Consider the following 20086-nt stretch of genomic DNA (forward strand, 5'->3'; position numbering starts at 1 on the left):
TTAATAGCATGTCATGTTTTCACAGCAGGATTTTTTTTCTTAGTAGCACAGAATAATAATATTTCTTACAATTGATGGTATCCTTGGTTCAGTGAACTATAGTAAAGGCCTCTTGCCTATTCTTCCAGCTTCCATTCTGCTTTGCCTACCACCCATAAATGACCCCAAATCTACTTCTGCCAGGAGGCTATATAGGACTAGGGAAGAATTCATAAAATGGCTGAAAGCGTTCTACAAATGTTAGCTATTTCAATATCATTTGGTCTTTCACCATAAGCATTTTTATGGTAGTTGAATTTCAAGGAATTTTGGAAAAAATTATAATTAACCTTTGAAGATTTATCCTATTCAACAGATATTAACAATGTTCCAGGAACTGTTCCAGGCACTGGGGCTATAGCTATAACAAAACAGACAAATCCAAGTCCTCACAGAATGTTCAATCTAATAAAGGGAGATTAAAAATTAAATAATATATGGAATCTATATGATGATAAGTGCTATGAAGAAAAAAAATAAAGCAGGAAGGAGGGATAGATTTATCAGACCCCTGACAATTGTGTTGAGAAATGCATGGTGATAACACTAATACCATTAGATTAGACCTTAGAAACAGTTCCCCAAATGCAAGTTCTCAATAATGCATTTCCCCAGGCAACTTCGATTTAGAAAAGAAAGGGTAAATCTCAAAAGCCTTGCGTTTATACAGCCTAGAAGCTGATCCACTTTAGCTACCATACTAATAAGGACTGTGGTTATAGCTTCTATGGCCTTGACGAGTCTTTGCCTTTCATATTTTAGGAGGTCATAAATGTGAAATGGGGGCACGTTTCAGGGCCACAACTTACTGCCACCTCTGCCTTTCCTGAACTCCCAAAATAGCTAAAGGTTCTTTTTAAAAGGCTTCAGTGCTCTGACATAGGTGCTCCCAGGTGGCTGCTATAACTCATTTCAACCTGACCGAACAGGCATGAATAAGCCTCTTTATTGTTAGTTTTATCTTCCCTTCAGTGCTTGGGAATACAGAATGATCTCTAAAAGTTTACGCTTTATTAACTTCATGAGCCACCAGAAAAATTCCTTCAGTATCATCAAGATAATTCAGCGCAGGTACCTTCAGTGTCTTAATATGATTCTCAGCCTCACTCTTTTCTTTCTTGAAGTGCTTCATCAGCTCCTGGATATTTTGTTCGTGTTTAGTTTTCACACTCTGCAACGATGATGTGAGATCGTCCAGCTCCCTCCGGTGAACATCCCGTTCCAGCTTTAACTGTGTAATGATTGTAGCTGTTTCTTCATCTCTGGATTCTGCCTGCGTCTTGAGGTCAGAAAGGTTTTTAAGCACCTCCTTCCTGGCTCTCTGTTCCTCAGCCAATTTATTAGCGAGATCTGCCCGGATGGCACTCAAGTCCTTGATGGCCTCTTGCATCTCAAGAAGTTGAGCTTTGTCCTTGGCCTGGCTTTTCTGTAGCTCTGCAATTTCTTCCTCCAGGTGAGTTTTCTCAACTTTCATCTGGCTTTGAATCTTATTCTGCTTTTTCAATTCACTTTCTAGCCTACGAATGGTGTCCAGGGAATCCTTGATTTCTAGTTCAAGGTCAGTTTGATGAGCCTGAACCTCACTTAGTTTCTGCTCCTTACAGTGAAGCTCCTCCTCTTGAAGGGCACGCTTTGTGATGACGTCATTCAATTCCTTCCGAAGGTTCTCTATTTGTTGCAACGCTGCATAAAGCTGGCTCTTTAATTCATCCTTTTCTTTTAGAATCTATCGGGTTAAGAATATAAAACAAAATAGTTACTATAAAATTCACCAAAGACACTTCCAAAACACAAAATAAAGTTCAATCCACAAGGAGAAGAAAAAGTCATCATATGATACTTTGTATTTTTTCCATTTTTTAAAGAAAGTATTTTAGCCGAGGAAAAATATATAATTACCTTGAAGGAACACCACATTGAAATACATGCTTCAGATTTTCATCACCAAAATATATCAACTCAAGATCATAAATAATTATTTAAATGTAAGATAAAATTGACCAAAGGAACGGGAAAAGAAAAAGACTCCTACTGTAGTTTACCGGAGGTTGAAATAATATAGCTTACTTAAAATAACAATAATTTGCACTTCAATGTCACACTTTTAAAAAGGAGAAACCTCAAAACAGATACGGAAGATAACATAGAGAAGCATATAGATACTAAAAAAGGTTAAGGTACAATCAGTCATTATTAGTAAAATAATATCAGTAGTGACAAAAAAAACACACCAGTATGTAACTGAGAGTCTTGAGGCCCCACAAAGGTAGAAATGAGATTAATTTAAGATTAGGAGAAGCTGAGAAGGGACTCAACAGAAAAGTCAAGGGACAATATGGTCATCACCCACCGCCAACTGCTTAAGGGGTTAGGGTTTACACTGAGGGAGACGGGCCAGGAACTAATCCTCTCATCCTCACCATGCACCAATGCAAATGAAAAAGCTGGCAGCTAAGGAAGTCGAAATTGCCACCACACACAACACGAGCACCAAGGACAATCTCTGTACCTGCTTGCTGATGCCCACCATAACTCAAACCTAGAAAAAAAATTAAAATTCTCGTTTCAGAATTCGAAATGAGTTAAAATGCAAATACTTGGGAGGCATTTTTATACTTTGCATTTTAATACTTCAGTGTGAAGCAATTCTTGATAAAATGTAATGATCGATCACTCAAAAAAATTTTTTTTTCCTCAAATCCCTCTTGGTTCAAACAGGGAGAAATGGCATGAAGCTAACATGAGAAAGAATGAAAGGAGGTGGGTGATTAGGCATCTGAGCTCCGACGAGAGAGAACTGATTTTGATTCTGTCCAGTTATAAGTAGTTTTATGGCCTTAAGGAAATTACTTGTCTTTATAAAGATAACGATAAAGATATATAATTGGTTTGTGAAGACTAGTGGGAAAGGGGGAACCAAAAAGTGCGGGTGAGATTTAGGTTCAAAGAGAATCCAGGACCTCAGAGAGGTATTAATGCAAGAGAGTGATCGAAACTGGAAAAAGAGGGGTTAACCGATAAGTCAATGTCCCTGGATTGAAAAGACTCTGGAACACAGATAAACGAGTTCACTTTGGAAAGATTGTAATGCAGGAAAAATGGCTAGAAATATAGATAAGCCTAAGGGTACATGTATTACTTTTCTATTGTAGTGTAACAAATTCCAACAAACTTAGTCGCTGAAAACAATACTCATTTATTATCTCACTATTTCCACAGGTCATAATTCCCTGCGAGGTATTCATTCATAAGACCTGGCAATAGTTTCCCAAGGCTAAAATCAAGGTGTCGGCTGACCTGGACTCTCATCTGGAGGCTCTGGGGAAGAACTCACTTCCAAGTTCATTTATGTTGTTGGCAAAGCTTAGTTCTGTGGATTTAGGACTTGGGTCCCTGTTCCCTTGCTAGGTTTGGTCCAAGGGTTGTTCTGAGCTTCTAAAGGCCACCCGCAATCCTTGGCTCATGGACTCCTCTGTCTCTGAAGCCAGCAACACCACAATGAATCTTTCTCATGTTTTGAATCCCTCTAGCTTCCCATTCTATCCAAAGCCAGAAAAAATGTATCTGCTTTTAAGAGCTCCTGTGATTAGATTAGGCCCATCCAGATAATCTTATCTTGAGATCAATAATCATGGGAGTGAAATCTCATCATGTTCACAGGTTCCAGGAATTAAGGTGAGACATCTCCGGGAGGTCACCCTTCTTACCACACTAGGGAAGATGAAAACTGACAGAATCAAGTCTTAGCTGTAAGGATAATGTGGAAGGGGCCTGAGAATAAGGGGAGGAGGCTTAAATATAGTGATTATTTTTTAGAACAGATAATCTAGCCTCCTGGCCATAAGGAAAGAGACTCCTCCATGCAATCCTGAAGATAAAAATCATATTTCCAAGATGAAGCTCTAGCAGGTAAAACATCTTTGATTTAAAATACTATAATGTCTACCTAAAGTTAGCTTAAACAGCAATGATATTTATTTCTCCCACACAGCAGGAAGACCAGAGAGTTGGTGGTTCAGGAAGAGTCCTCCAAAGCTCGGGCTCTGCTACTCTACAATTCTTCAGGTTTTGCCCTCCCCCCACCACCCACAATCCCCGCATGAGTGCTTTAAGCGTCACATCAATTCATGACAGAGGTGACAGTCACAGACTATGTTGGTCAAGTTTAGAATTTCTTTGGCAATACAGATACTAAAAACTAAGTAAGTTCTACCCATTTGCTTTTGGTTAATTGCTTGGTTAGTAGCCACAGCCCAACATTTTGTCTAGACGTTGTCTCTGAGTCTGAAAATGTCAGTGTCTTAACCACCAGCTCAATATCCTAGACATTCCCAGGAGCCCTAAGATAAATAGCCTTTATCTTGAGGGAACTCAGAACAATGGACTTGGGGCCCCTCTGTCCGGCCAGGAATGCTCAAACAGAAGTCCTTGAAAAAGGCCTGCTTTTTTACCTCATATTTATTTCTGCTGAGTTTCCTACTCTCCCTCTCTCCCTTGGACTAACTTCGGCATGGATAAATAATTTGGCTTTTCCAACCCTAAAAGACTCCAAATTATCAGACTCAGTAAATTTGGATTACAAATTATAGATTTTCAGTCTCCCCACACCAAACAATCTTGCCATCTGCTTTCAGACAGACTGCTTTCAACCCATACTTGTCTTTCTCTTGTAGGACCTTTCTGAAAGCTGCAATAACAACGTGACACACTCCAGCATCCTAAAGTTTTCCTTCTGGTCACTTAATACCGTACTCAGGCACAGCATCAATGCCCCAAGGTATAAAATTTGACAGTTTAACCAACTACTTCCAGTTGCATAGTAAGGTTTGCCAACTTTCCCTTTAGAAAGATATGACCCTCCCTGTCCTCACCCCACTTCTCCACTTAGTCAATCCTACATTTAGGTCTTTTACGCATAGCTCCTCACTCCTAGAATTGATGCTTCACATCAACTTGAATTTCTTCTGCTGAGAGAAAGAGAAAACGCCAATTCGAGCTAGCTTAATCCACCAGGTAACTTATTATCATTCTGAAAGCAGCACTGCTCCAGACACAGCATGTCAGAGCTCTAGATCCAGCTCTCTGCATTTCCCTCAGCAATACCCACCTCTGTGTGCGACTTCGTTCTCAGGACCATAGCAAGACAACTTCAGCCAGCCCCGGCATCACAGCCAAATACAACAATATCTAGAGAAGGAGAAAAGCTCTTTTCTTGTGTATCTTTTTGAAGAATGAGTAAATGTTTACCAGAAACTCCCCCGACAGACTTCATAGCTCACTGAGCAGAACAGAGCTGTGTGCCTACATTAACTTTTTAATGGGATGGGATGGACTGGGGTGGGGGATGTTACCAAGACCACCACAGGAGCCAAGTGACATTTCTTTGTAAGTTTTGCTAGTACTATTCAGGAGCACGAACGGAAAAAGTGGGGAGTTGGGTTGATTCCAGACTGAAGATCAGTAAAAGGTAGAGGCGTGAGGTGGAGGGAAGAAACTGAAGACGCCTGTGAGCATGTCATCACAGTAGCTTTTCATGAAGTCCAGTCTGACAGGAAAATACTGATTCCAGTAAATGGCTAGTCAACCAGGGGGGAATGTAGGAAGATCAAAATCAGACCACAATTCTTAAAACCAGGCAAAAGGAAGATAAAAGAAATGTGTAAGATCAGAGACTGGAATTTTGGAACTAAACAATTGAACATACAGAAATTACAGATGATAACAAAGTTTAGTCACAGAACTTAGCTGTTGAGTGGTTTGAAGGTCACTGTAAAATAGGAAACTAGTGAAGTATAAAGACACAGAGCTCGATGGGTTGCTGACTTGAACTGTGCAGATGATGGCAACTATTACACATAATGAAACAGGCTGAGGAGATATCCAGGTGCGAAAATCCTTGAGAAATGTGGAGGCATAATGGAAAAATAAGGAGCAGTCTGGAATGAAGGGAAGACGATGTTCCAACCAAGCAAACCCAGCTTTCAAACAAGAACAGTTGTAAGGGAAGGCTATGAAAGAAGGATTGAAATGGCTGTGTGAAGCCAGAAGAATGATACTGTCTAAAATCATGGCAGATACAGAAACAGGAATCAACTCCTCAAAGGCCTGAGCACAAAGTAGATGCAATTTATTTTTTTTAATCAATTAAAAGGTAGACAAGGAAATTTTAAAAGGAAAAAGTTATTTTTCTGCATGTGAAGGAACATACAGACAGATTGCTGTATTATACTACTATATCAATGATCTAGCCTTTCTTAAATTACATTGGATAGGACTGTATACATGTTTAAAAAGTATGTACTTTAGCACTGATCTTTCATACTTTTTAACCATTACAAATTCAGATTTTAAAAAACAGTATATATTACATATAAGTCTTTGTTTCCTCAGCATGAAGGCACTACACAGAAGGAAAAGATGACAATTTAAGATTCTTGAAGTCAACGACTATCAAGCAAAAAGCTCAATACATGGGCAAGCCAAGTATTCTGTCAATTCAGAAAACACACACACACACATAAAAGTTAAGAGGCATTTACATTATCCATGTTAAAAAGGAATATGATTTGGAAACATTCAGAAAAGCATACAAAATGAAGAGTATCCAAGTTTTTTTTCTTTATCATTTTCAAAGCATATATAAAAACCAATGACTTCAGACAGCACTTTAAAAGAAAAAAACAATGGTTTCATTTATTATGGCTGAGTAATATTCCGTTATATATGTTGTAGGCCTGAAACTAATATCATATTGTATACTAACTATATAATTTAAAATTAAATTAATTTTTTAAAAATAAAAACAAAAATATCACAATTTAAGAGTATAGATTATTTGTATCTATAAGATTTTAGGTCTCCCAAAATGTGTGCATCCCTATGTTCCTAAAGAATATCAAGATTCCCAGATGTAAACACCATGCCACTGTCTTCTAAGGGAAGTATACAATCTGATTTTTCTGCAACATGTCATTTGTTTGATATTCCATATCCTTTAGTAATAGTTTTGTAATACGATATATAGCTGATAATCTTACCAAGATTTCAAAACGTAGAAAGCAAAAGAATAAATAAATAAATCAGGATAGTTTTAAGAGCATAAAAGCCTTTAGCCCTCTAATGTATTTTTAACTGGCAAATCTTAAAGCAGAAGATAAATTATTCTAGAAAAAGAGACACAGAACTATTTTAAAGTAGGCACAGAACTATTTTAAAAAGTCAAAGATTATATCTTTTGACCATATGGAATGGCTCAACAATGTTACTTATTAAATAATTTATTCTTTAAGTCATAATGTGTTTTGTCAACCAGTATCATTTTTATCTTAATATACACTTCCAGATATAGCCTCGAGTCACTTTTTGAAAACCATTAGTCCTCAAAAACAAACAAAGGAGTAGGCTATATGACTAATGCCTTAAGGTAGATTTGGAAGTTTATTAAGAATTAAATACTTGTTAGAGGTATTATTCAATAAGATATTTAAAATAATACTTTTTTCCAAAATTATTTGCAACGTATTTCAACATCACAGATTTACTGGACACTTGAATTTGCAGTGAAATATCTATTACCCTTTCTTCCTGATTAACCATTGCTCGAACTGCGACATGCTGCATTAATTTTTAAGGCTTTTAAAGTGGAAATTACAATGCCTGCTGTGATAATTGTGATACCACCCTAACTGTGGCAATCACTTTAAAACTACTTCTTTGCTTATCATTAGCAATGCTAAATGATAAAAATAATTATATCAGGAGTATTCTGGGAAATGATTGTTTAACAATTTTTAATATTCTGAAAAGTTCAATCTAGAAAACTCTCAGCGCCATGGATTAGGATATTGGCTGATGACATGGACCCTTCTAAATTTCCTCTAATTAAGTAAAATCTCCAGATGTTTCTCAATCAATCAATTCCCCCAACCACTCTTCTCTCTAGCTACCACCTCCCGTATGCGCAGGCTCATTGAACCAGTTGGCAGACCAGGCTGACAACAGAATAATCAAGGTAGAACAGTTTCCCTGGATCAAATCAGTTCAAATTCAAGTCTGAAAGCTTTAGAGCTGCTTTACCTCAGGACAACCTGTCACGCAGTATGAGTCATATGGGTTAAAACAAAAAGCACTCGAGTGAGTGCAAAGTGATCACTTCCTCCATCTGCTATATGTCCAAGAAACTCATAATTAAAAGGTAAAGCATCTTTTCCATGACAGATTATCTGAAATAAGCATCTGTCACTCTTAAGTTCTGACAATTGATTTTATAAATATAATTGCTCTACATTTTGTTTTCTTTTGAAAGAAAGCCAACTTCTCCAAATGATTATTCTTCTGGAATGTTCAGAGATCTTGACAAGTGACAAATGATGAAGCAGAAATGATAAACCAAGACTAAACATGGATAAAAATCAATCATGACTTTCTTGCTTATTATCTTATAAACATCTGGGTTTAATTCAACCCAAAGATATAGCTGAGAATCAACAAAGGAGCATAAAATCCATTTAAAGTAACTGATTATACAAGAGAGAAGATGATGTGAAGTGCATAGACAGATCAGTGAAATGTTTTTTGTTGCTATCAAAAGGGCATGAAAGCAGAATCCTAAAGAGGCTTGTGATCTGATAATACTGCTCAGTCACTGAGATTATCAATGTCACTCATTTAACTGAACCCATTATAGTGGCTGCCAGAAAATGGTCCAGCAGTATCTACTTGCATTTTTTAATGCTTCTTTCTAACAAATACTTAAGTTGAAATATATGAATAAATGAGATTCTAAAATATATGCTTTAGGTGAAAAGTCATGTGATGTTAAGGAAGACTTCATAATTTTCTTCCACTTGAATATTAAAGAAAAACTTCGATTTAGGGAACCAAAAACAAAACTGGGGGAGGGGGTTAGATCTATATTAAGGGCCAACTCTGCAAAGCCACGGAATGTTAAACTATTAACAAGCCTTTAAAAAGATTTTAAAAACTAAGTTACCTTTTACCTTGAAATAGTCAAGATATAAACACTCTTCTATCAAGGACATCTTGATAGATTATATGCACAGCATGGCACTCGAGTGTTTGTTCAAAGGAGAGATGAACGAATGGAATTTGGTTTTTATACCTGATTATTCTTGTCTGTCAGTTGATCAAGAGTGTCAGTTTGTTTCTCCAATGCTCGCTCTAACTTCTTATGCTTCAGCTTCCATTGCCTAATGGAGTCCTGAGCTTTCAGTTTCAGCTCTTCTCTCCTCTTCTCTGCCTCCTGTCTCAGGGTCTCTGACTGCTGGAACTCGAGGAGGTACTGCTCAGCCTGCTTGGTTGCATCCTCAGCGTGCTGAGTCAGCTCTGAGATCTGGAGGTCAGCATGCTTATGCCTGGCCTCACATGTCTCAAAGTGATTCTGGATCTCCTTAAGTTGATCCAACATCTTTAGTTGCTGTTTTTCCTTGTTCTCCAATTCACGTGTTAAATTCTAGGAATAAAGCATGTGAAATATTAGGAACATAATCTTACCAAAACTGGATGCATGACATAACATCAAATAAGAATCTCTAATGTCACTGAAATGGGAATCACCTGTATTAAATTTCAGTAGCAACCAATCTAAAAAATATAAGTCCCTTTCTATATATTTTATAATAGTATTAGTTGGGAATAATTTTTTACAGAAATATTCTTTTTTAGATTACATCATTTATTTTCCACTTGACCATCACTAAAATAGATAGTCTTATTGATGAGAAAACAATAGCATTACTTTAGTAAGAACTTAGTGTTTTGGTCAACGGAAGAAATGTCAATGTTTTAAAATGTGTCATATAATCATAGCAATCGTATATAATATTCCACTTTCTGGCAGCACCTAAAATTTGTTAAAATAAAAATCCGTAACTAAAAAATAAGCATTGATGATAGAAACATCAGTTTAAATAATACTGGATTTCAAAGTCTGTTTAAAAGGCTCTCACTAAAGGATTGATACATAGGTTATTTCCAGCTAAGTCAATATAAATTATGCGTTGATGGACTTTTCTCGAGCTTACAAGAATCACTGTGGAGTGAATTTTTAAATAAACTTATTAAATTTATTTGAAATACTTATCAATCCAGAAAAGAATATGAGTTCTTAAAATCTAGCTACCCTACAACACAGTTGGTCAATAATACATTTGGAAGTTACACTAAATCATCATGATTCATATACAGTTTTAATTTTAATAGAACAGGTAAAGTTCAATTTTTAACCTCAAAAATGAAAGAACATTGCTTTTATATAACATTTTATACAAATAAAATAATATTGCTATCATTAATATTAAGCCACTATTGTAAAACTTTGAAAGGGAGTGACAAATTCAGAAATAAGTGCTTATAATGTGTCCCATGAGTGGTCCCTCCCGAGTCTTAGCTTCCAAATACCCAGGGTAACAAAGTTAACATGAAAAGTCATGTGTCCAAATAAGATTGGGTTCAACAGACTGCCAGCTGGACCAAAAAAAAAAAAAAAAGAATCTACGTTGTACTAAGGCACCTACAAATAGACTGCAAGCATTTACCAACTGCCTCTGGCTCTACAGCAGAATCTTCAGTTCCAGATTCCATTATTCTTGAAATATAATTTCTCTCTTGATTAAAGTTATGGCTTAACATTATGGCAAATAATAATAATAATAATAGTTATGGCTTGACATTATGGCAGATAATAATAATAATAATGCCTCAAAAAAAAGTTTCATTTTCTGAGCAACGGGTTTGCATTTGCTCAGTTTGCTAAATTCAATGCAGACTGGAAGAGATGAATCACTCCTTTATACACCCAAACAAAACAGTAAATTGAAGAACTGTACACTTGTTTGTATGGAAAATTCTAAATGAAGATCAAAAAGCCCTTGTGATGATGGTTTACCCCTTTGCCCTTATCTAACATTTACCACCATGCTAGAAATCAGCTTTATTGACAAGCCATCTCCAAATGATTTCTACATCAACAGAGATGTACCCTTTTTTTTTTTTTGACAAACATTTGGGAGAATGGTGTTAGGCACATAATTTACAGGAAGGTTAATAAGATCTGGATTCATCATCAAAGAAGCTAATAATTTAACTGGGGAGATATTCACACAAACAGCTAAATTACAACATGGACAATACTAGGTGCTAAAATGTGATAGACAGCTGAAGGAGTCTATATTCCACAGTGTGGCTGAGGATAGGCTCCCTTAGGGGGTGACCTATGAGCTGAGTTTTAAATGAAAAAGAGCTAGCAATAATAGTAATAATAATGATGATAGTGATAATAATAATAAAATTACTACTACTAAAGTTTATTGGGCACTTGAGTTTTGCAAGGAATTGTACAAATACTTTATATAAATCACCTCAGTCAATCCCACCACAAAACTAAAGTAAGGCACTATTTTTATCTCAATTTTAGTGAAAGGTAACCAAGGCTTAGAATCTTCCCAAGATCACATACCTATTAAGTGAGGGCACTGGATTCTGACCCAGATGGTCTGGTTCCAGGGCTCATGTTTTCAACTCTGCTAAGCTTCCAGAATCTCAGATGACCCCAGCTCCAAGCCTCTTCACTCGCTCACTCGCTCACTCCCATAGTCCTATCGTAGTGTTTTTTTTCCAAGACTGCCACCTTTGAAGTAAGAGGTATGTCCCAACCTCGCTTCTCCCACCGTCTCCTCCTACCTCTTTCCCCTCCCCTCTTTCTCGAGCCTCTGGCTTTATCCACCAATCTGCCCAGTTCCCTCACTCCCTTACTTCTGTACAACTACTCTTCGCTGTCAAGATAATCACTCCCTTAGTATTCCTTTTGCCGGCTTTAAATGAAGGCTCTTTAAACTATCTTCCTTCATTTTCATTTTAGCCACTCTCTGGCTCACATCTCAAACTCCTTTATAAAACTGTTCATCCACTAAACCGAAATAGCAAAAGCGCCAGCTCTGGGGGAACTAAAATATTTCCTATGTCAGATTACTGAGTCTTCTAAGGAAGATCACTCAGGAGTGTCAATTGATGCGATGGCACATTGAGAGCCAACTCCTCAGTGCCCAGAAATTCCTCCGCATGCCTCTACCCAGCCCACACAGTGGGTGTTCCAAAATGTCCTATCTCCTTTCACTCATCCCTAGTATGTAACATAGCTCCTCCTTGAGAAACAAAATTGAGGCTATCAGGCAAGATACTCCCCAAATTCCCTAGATGTACCATCCTGAAAGTTAACAATGGCCAATCTCTCCTCCTCCCACATCCATCAAGGGCTTCACTATGTCAACTGTGCCCTTTTCCCTGTCTTCAACCTATCTTTACCTACAAGATTTTTCTCTACTCCCATCTTAAAAGCTCACAATAATATTTTTTTAATGAAACAAAACAAAATCTGTATGAATCCAACATAATCTTCTAGCCAGTACCAGTACTCTTTTTCCTGTTAAGTCAAACTGCTGGAAAGAGCAGTCCACACTAGATGCCTCACAATCTTATTTGCAATTCACTTCTTGATTTGTGGATCTGGTTTTCATCCCTATCATACAATTAAAATAGTTCTCATCAAGATCCCCAAAGATCACCTAAAGCCAAATATAATGGACTGTTTTAAAAATCTTTCCCAAATTCCCTATAGTATATGACACTGTCAATTACCTCTTCTCATTCTTAAGTCTCTCTTCTTCCCTGAGTTTTATAATACGCTTCACCTTTTTCTTCCTATTATTTCATAATCACCTTTCCTGGGTCCCTTCTACATTTATCTTTTTTTTTTTTTTTCAAGTTTACCATATCTTGGTTCCAATATTTATTATACTGACAGGTTAGCAATACTAGGATAAATAAGTAATATTTCTCTTACAGAAAATTGTAATGATACTATTGCGAAGGATTAAACACTCTGAGGATTTCACAGAAACGTCAGAATTTAAACAGACAGTAGCCAGAGTCTTTGTGGCCAGTGTGAATGACCTCTCATATCTGTAAATGCTCTGGGCCAGATTTCCACAAACATCTGCATGACAAAAACAATGCCATTAACATCCAATCATGTGAAAGCCTAGGCATCACCTAGCTTCAAACAAGTCTCCACTGAATGTGGTTTTCAACTGCAAGAAAAGGAAAATGGAATATTCTTTGGCTCTTCCCACCTAGAAATAACTCCTGACCTAAGTTAAGTCACTGAACAAGAGTCCTAACCCTTTGGAAGGTGGACTGACAGTTTTCTTCCTGCGACATTATAACTGAGTTTGCAACTGAGAGGACCTGTAGTCGTGCCCATGAATTTTACGTTCATGCCTGGGTGCCAAGGAAAGGAGGGGCTTCTCCGTTGCACTGCTGGCCAGCCAAATTCTGTTCTCCTGGAGCTGACACGCTCGCTCTTCTGGACACCTGAACCATTTATCTTTTAAACAGAGATAACTATACAGAGTTCCAGTATTAAACATTATCCCATCTACAAAATATCTTGGTACGTAAGTATATTGTACGTAGACAGAGATATAAGTGATTCTTTTGAAGCCGAGACTGATCTTCTAAACCCCAGACCTTCAAAGACCTAACTGCATAATTAGGTAATCCCCATAGACAACAAGAATAGGCACAAGATTGATATACACTCACCCAAAGGTTAAGTAGATAAATTCTTTTCTTTTCACATTTAAAAATTGCACACTTTCACATTAACATATTACACACAATAATTCACGTAGAAAGGTATTTGAAAACATCATGGCACTGACTGGCTATATGAGTGTAAACAAACAGAAAATGATGCGGGTCTTATTGAAAATGACTGTGATTCTCACTATTGATGGGAAAGTTTTGAATTTGACCTGGATGGACAGACACCACCTCTGACTGCCCTGAGTCTGGAAACTATTGCTACTGCTTCACCTCCATCAAGTCTGTCTGTTTTGGTGCTTCAGATAAAACCTGTTGTAGAATCCCTTTCTATATTCATTCTTTGGCAGACCCTATTCAGCCATTGCTTGGACATTTTCTTTAATCCATCTTTCTCAAATAAACAACCAGAATAATCTAATTGTAATAAACATTTCTGACCCATCAATCTAAAGAGTATACTGCAGAACCCTCATAACAATTCTTTCCATACACAAACATATACATAGAAAGAGCACACGAGTATATATACACATCATTAATCCATAAAAAAATGCTTTCAGGGTAGGCACATTTTGGCATCAATTCTCAATCTCCAATGATAAGAATGTTCTTCTCTTTCTGGAGGGCTCCCTCCTCATGGAAAATATTGTGATCTGCTTTTAGGTAGAAACAGGTTAGAGAGCCCTTCCTGTACCTACTATTTCCCAAGTGCCTTCAGCCCAAAATAATAAATATGACGAAGTAGCAAACTTTGGGTGACAAGTTTTCCTACCCTTCACGGTACATTACCAAAAGGTTTATAAAAGCTCCAATTTAGTCTCACACTTTATACATTTAAATTCCGTTTTTCTCTTTTTCATTCCTTCTCCAGGTGAGGAAAAAAAAAATGTTAATGAGTAGTTGCCTGAGGGTCTCAGGTTTGGTGATTGCTAGACGTATTCACAATGTTAGGTAGGTAGTCAGACAAGAGCAACAGGGGAACAAAGGAATAGGGGCCCAGCCTAGAGATTGCCCAAAGAACACCCCAATGGTCAAAGTCATAGCAGCCAAGTGTCAATCAAAATGGTCTCGCTTGCCAATCACCTAGGAATGTCTTGGGAACCACCCCATCATGGCCCAAATATAAGGCAGACATGCCCACTTCTGAGTCCATTTTGCCCTTCTGTGCTCCTCTCCCTTTTTGCCCTTCGGGGCTCCCCACCCTTTCTGCCCTTTTGAGTTCTCTCTCTTGTAGGTGGCCCTTTGTGGCCTTTTTGTCCTTTTGTGGCCATTTTGGCCCCTTTGTGTTGGTTACAGTGCTGGGACCATGTGTCTGCTTAGGGCATTCTTTGTTTTTCTAAAACATATTTTTAATAAAACTATTAAATCTCAATGACCTGTGATTCTTCACTGTGTCATCTGAGGAAAAACCGAGGAAAAATGCTAACTACAGGTCTGCGCTGTCGTTATCCCTCTCCCCACCCCCTACCGTTGCTGCGACCCTGAACTCCCATCTGCCCCAGCGGTGACAGTGAGACTCAGCGTATAGTTATACTTAATGCTGAAACTTATTAGAGTAAAAAATGCAAGGCAAAATCAGCACAGGGAAGAGGACATGGGTAAAGTCCAGCAGAAACCAGGTGTTAAGAGTCCAAGACTCCTCCCCCAGTGGAGCCTCACAGGACATATTCAATGCTTCCAGCAGTGAACTCTGATGACAATTCTGAAGTTTGTCTACCCAAAAATCTCATTAGAGTGTCAATACCCAAAGTTTTAATTAGGGCCTAGTCTCTTAGGCGCTGTCTGCCTAGTATGTACCAAAATTCCAAACTTCCAGAAGGAAGGAAGGTGTTCAGCATAAACCACATTGTACAAAAGGTCTAGGCACAGTGAGCTGGCCTTATAATTTACGAAAAATTTCTATTTCCCTACGAGAACTGATTATCATTCAAGTTCCCACATGCCAGACAAGGGCTTACTTTGTAAACAGGCCCTCCTAGAAAAGCTGCCTCAGGCCTACTGTGTTAACTCTTTTCTTATAAAGGCCAAAGAATACACAGAAGAGAAAAGGAGATAATGAGGCCCTAAATGAGTTCTTTATTAAAAACAATTAACTGTAAATAATACCTATAAAACAATGCATTTAGAAGATGACAGAAAAGAACTCTCTCTCTTTGAAACTGATTGGCTCTGGCTGCCATTAGCTCCCTTTCTAATTGCTGCAGTAGTTTTATTCAAATTCTGAGAAAACTACAGACAGCCTACTCTTATGAATAAAACATTAAAATGAAAATAGAAAATGAAAAAAAATATTGTATTTAAAAAATAATATGGTGGCTAGGATCCACCATAAATTCTAGCTTTTAGTGATCACATATCTAAGATAATTTTACTTATGTTGACTACAAAAGGATATTTATCAACTTGAACTTACAACAGTGGAAAAACTGGACAAGGTAGGAAAATAATGGAGCAAATTTACAAACAAAAAAATCATCTCTGTCTAGCATACGAAAATCTTCTCAACCACCTGCTTGCTTTCTGTCGTATTCATGAAAAAAAATTGCTAGGCCTATATTTAAAACATATAGGGGTTAAGAGACAAAACATAGACTGCTATGTACATGGCAACAATGACTATTTGTTTACTGTTGTAACTAAAACACAATATAATACAATTTCTCCTCTACTCTTACTTGACAGTGAATGCACACAAGAGATTAGGCACCTTAGTAAACAGATAAAGACAAAAAATCTGGCCCCAAATAAGCCAGGGAACTCTGAAAAATGTACATTTTAAATAAAAATTTCCATCTACAATATTATGTACTTCGTTTGGAAACTTGTATAGGTAATGAGAAAACAGATAGACTTTAATGACTCACAAGCAACGTCCCTTAGAGAGACAGTGGCATATCATGGAAAGCATGAGTCTCAGACTTGAATTCAAATCCTAGTTCTGCCATTCTATGACCTTAGAAGAACTGCTTACTATCTGTGAACCAAAGCAACTAAATTTATAAAATGGACTCGATAATATCTATGTCTCAGAAGAATGATGACCTGCATGAGATCACTTAGATAAAACACCAGGAAGAGTGACTAGCACATTTTAGGAACACCATAATGATAAGTTTTTATTACTAACAAGAAATAATGTTAGAATTAGAGAGGTAATCCAATGCCTACATTTTAGAGATGAGGAAAGTGAGGCAAAGGAAGTTAAATGATCAATCCAAGATAAGGGAGCTAGAGAAAGGCAGAGAAAAGACTAGCCACAGGTCTCCAATATTCAAACGAATATTGATTCCACTTCACTATATTACTGACTAGGACACTAGCCAAATAAACTCCTTAATAATTATATAAGGTGACATGTTCCTTTCTGAGACAGGAGGAAATCTTGAATATGAATTATACAATCTCTAGATGTTTCTGGAACTTTTTTGAAACTGAGAAAGGAAAATCACAGCATAAGGTTGACTTGAGTTAAAACAAAACCAGGCACAAACTATTATCCCCTTCTATGCTCAAGACACTGAGAAGAGTAGTGCATGAGAAATACTGACTATGGCAAATATGATCGAGCAGGAGGGAAGCAACATCAATGGTAGCAAGTAGAAACAGGATTTAGGTTAGTAAGTTCAAGAGAAACTGATCAACAAGACCTCATAAAGAAACTGATCAATAAGACCTCATAAAGAGCTAAAATATGAAGAAAAGTTTGGGTCCCTGATGGAAAAGAGATGAGCATTCATGACCAAAGACAGCACAGGCAAGGGCCACAGAGTGGGCCAGTGGAAGATGCTCATGAAGAGTCATAGTTCAAGCCGGCTAAAAAGAGATTGGAAAGTAAGCTCAGAAACCGGGCTGGGGGGGATGCTTTAATCCAGTTTGAGCTTTCGGCGGCTTTTCAGCAACAGAATACCATGATCAGATACATGCTTGAGATAGATTAATCACCAAAGGACATTATGCTAACACTAGGATATTAAACTATTACGGTAACATTAAAAATTACTGAAAATCTGAATGGACATGAAGAACCAATTCTTATCTAAATTCAATTTTAGCAATCATAGTCTATGAAGCTAGCTTATAACAGGTAAGAACCAACTGTGGCATTTAAGAGACAGGGAAAAAAACTCTTCAGTCTTTCTGAATAAAGTACAGGTATATTTCTACTCAGTCCAATAAACATTCCTTGCACTCAGTAGCATCCGAGCTCAATAAGATGAATCAGATGGCATGGTTCAACATGCTACTGCTCCACAGAACCATACGACCCAGGTGGGGAGACAGACACATCAGTTATTTTTAATAAATGTGATATATATGAACAATTCTTTGTTCTCTATTTCAAATTTTGCCTCTCTTTACAATTTATGCCACCTAATCTATATTTACATTTCTTTCCTCGGTGGCCCTCTATCTGATTATATAATGTTTTCTAACAATGAATCTTTGTCCAAAAAAAAAAGAGCAAATACCATTAGGTGGTGGCTAAAGGAACAAAAAGAAGATAATTCAACAGATGCTACTGAAAATAATAAATTGAAAGAGAGAAAGAGAGGGAGGGATGGGGAAGAGAGTGACAGAGATTGAAAATGAATGCCCATGTCAGCCAATCCCAGAACTCAAACAACCACCCACACTCTCGCTCTCTGCGGCCCAAGAACACCTTCTTTCACTTAACATTGGTGTTGGTAGGAAAGGGGGGTTGAAAGCAGAGTGGGTAAGAGGGAAAAACTTAACAAGAGAATCCGATAAGACACCTATCATAAAGAAAGCCTTTTGAAAGAATTCAAATACTCTGATTCTGCAATGTTTGAAAAGAATAACCCCAAATTAGGGCCAAGCCAAATAGAAATACATTTATTTGTAAAGCCTCTATTTACTAATGAAAAATTAGTGAGGAGCAGAAGCCACTTGTTCAATTTGTTCCATTTTCCCAAACGGTTTGCTAATATCTGAGAAAGCTCCTTCTAAATTCTAGAGGAAAATATATTAACTATAGATTTTTATTTTAATGTTTAGAATAGCTATCCTTTCAGTTTTAGATACATCAAATGTATGATACAAGAGTTGTAGTACACACACACACATACACACACTTTTAATATACTAGAGGAAACCTACACTATAAAGTTTATGTAGGTGTTTGTATGATATGCATTTTACTGAAAATAAAGAATAATTTTACATTTTAATTATTATAGAGATTGAGTTTTTATATCTTGGCATTGATGACAAGTTCATTTTAAGTATTTAGGTGAAAACTCCTTGTTCGGAAGCACAATTCTTAATTACAATATTTCTCATATAAAAACATACAAACCATAATTGAATAATCTGTTTTATAATCCAGTTTCTAGAAACCCAGTACAGTGAAAAGTAGCAACTGTCTGAATGTATCAAAACGATACACTGAAACAAAAATTATGTTTAAAGCATAGGCATATAAAGCTCTATTATTTACAAGAACAAAAACAGTGACATTAAAGCTAATAAACAGCAAACAAGCCTCAAGTAGAACACCATCTGAAATAGAATTCAATTAATCATCCTCTATACTGACTCTGTGAACAAAGATTAGACTAATTCAAGCCTAAAATATGACTTCCTTAATGCAGGGACATGAAAACACTGACTGAAGAGAATAGGGATGTTATTTCCAAAAGGAGATGCAAATACTACAGTGAGGAAGATGACTGAGACTCAAGAACAGGGGGGAAAAAATGAACATTTCCTTTCTATTTTCTGTATTTATTAAAATTAAACTCTCCTCCAGCACATTGGAACATTTTAGCTTCCACGTGATCAGTTAATTGCATTTACAGATGATTTAGTTTTATCTAAACTAAAACGGACAGGAAGCTTAAAAAAAAAATCCCTGCATAGAAACTACAGATTGAATATGTCACTAATGCATGAATGTGTATTTGTAAATGTGAAATTAGGATTAATATGAATTCAACGAACATTCACTGTCAACTATAGACACAAGGCTAGGCTCAAGGGCTACGAAAAATACAAGCCAGGTCCTGTTTCTCAACAGAAGGAAAATGTGAATACTAGGCTATTGTGTATGAGCCGACAGCAGTCAGCCCCTAACCCCACCTCCTTCTAATATACGCTCCACTTTCATAGAGGCTACAGAATCGAATGCTCAGCACTCCCCTGAACTAGGTTTTGAGGACAAATTAGACGCAGCACAGAGAGAATGAGAATGTGGAAGTGAGGCAGGGACTGTATACTTGTTAATTTGGCCTTTTGCAGCTGGCCAAGAAAGGTCACAGAGGTATAATTCATTTTGTTCTGTGCTATCCTTTCTTGGCAGGGCCATGTCTGTCTGTCAATAACATAAACAATTATTGCATAAAATACCTAGAGCAGTTCTATTTCCTGCATTAAACCCTACCTGATGTTATAAAGTTTTGCTTTT

The 20086-nt window shown here is 37.1% G+C and overlaps 1 protein-coding gene across 10 annotated transcripts in view; it reads right to left on the reverse strand.

The window, feature by feature from the left end:
- The window catches only part of CEP128 (centrosomal protein 128), a 331255-nt gene that overhangs the window by 216280 nt on the left and 94889 nt on the right, over positions 1-20086 (reverse strand). For all 10 annotated transcript variants that reach the window (XM_025042159.1, XM_025042162.1, XM_025042160.1 and 7 more), the window contains 2 exons: positions 9161-9511; positions 1115-1765 (listed from right to left, as the gene is read on the reverse strand). In XM_025042159.1, coding sequence (XP_024897927.1) covers positions 1115-1765; positions 9161-9511 — 1002 coding nt within the window. The remainder of the gene's footprint in view (positions 1-1114; positions 1766-9160; positions 9512-20086) is intronic.

The sequence above is a fragment of the Pteropus alecto genome, unplaced genomic scaffold (assembly GCF_000325575.1).
Source record: "Pteropus alecto unplaced genomic scaffold, ASM32557v1 scaffold8, whole genome shotgun sequence".
NCBI classification, from domain to species: domain Eukaryota; kingdom Metazoa; phylum Chordata; class Mammalia; order Chiroptera; family Pteropodidae; genus Pteropus; species Pteropus alecto.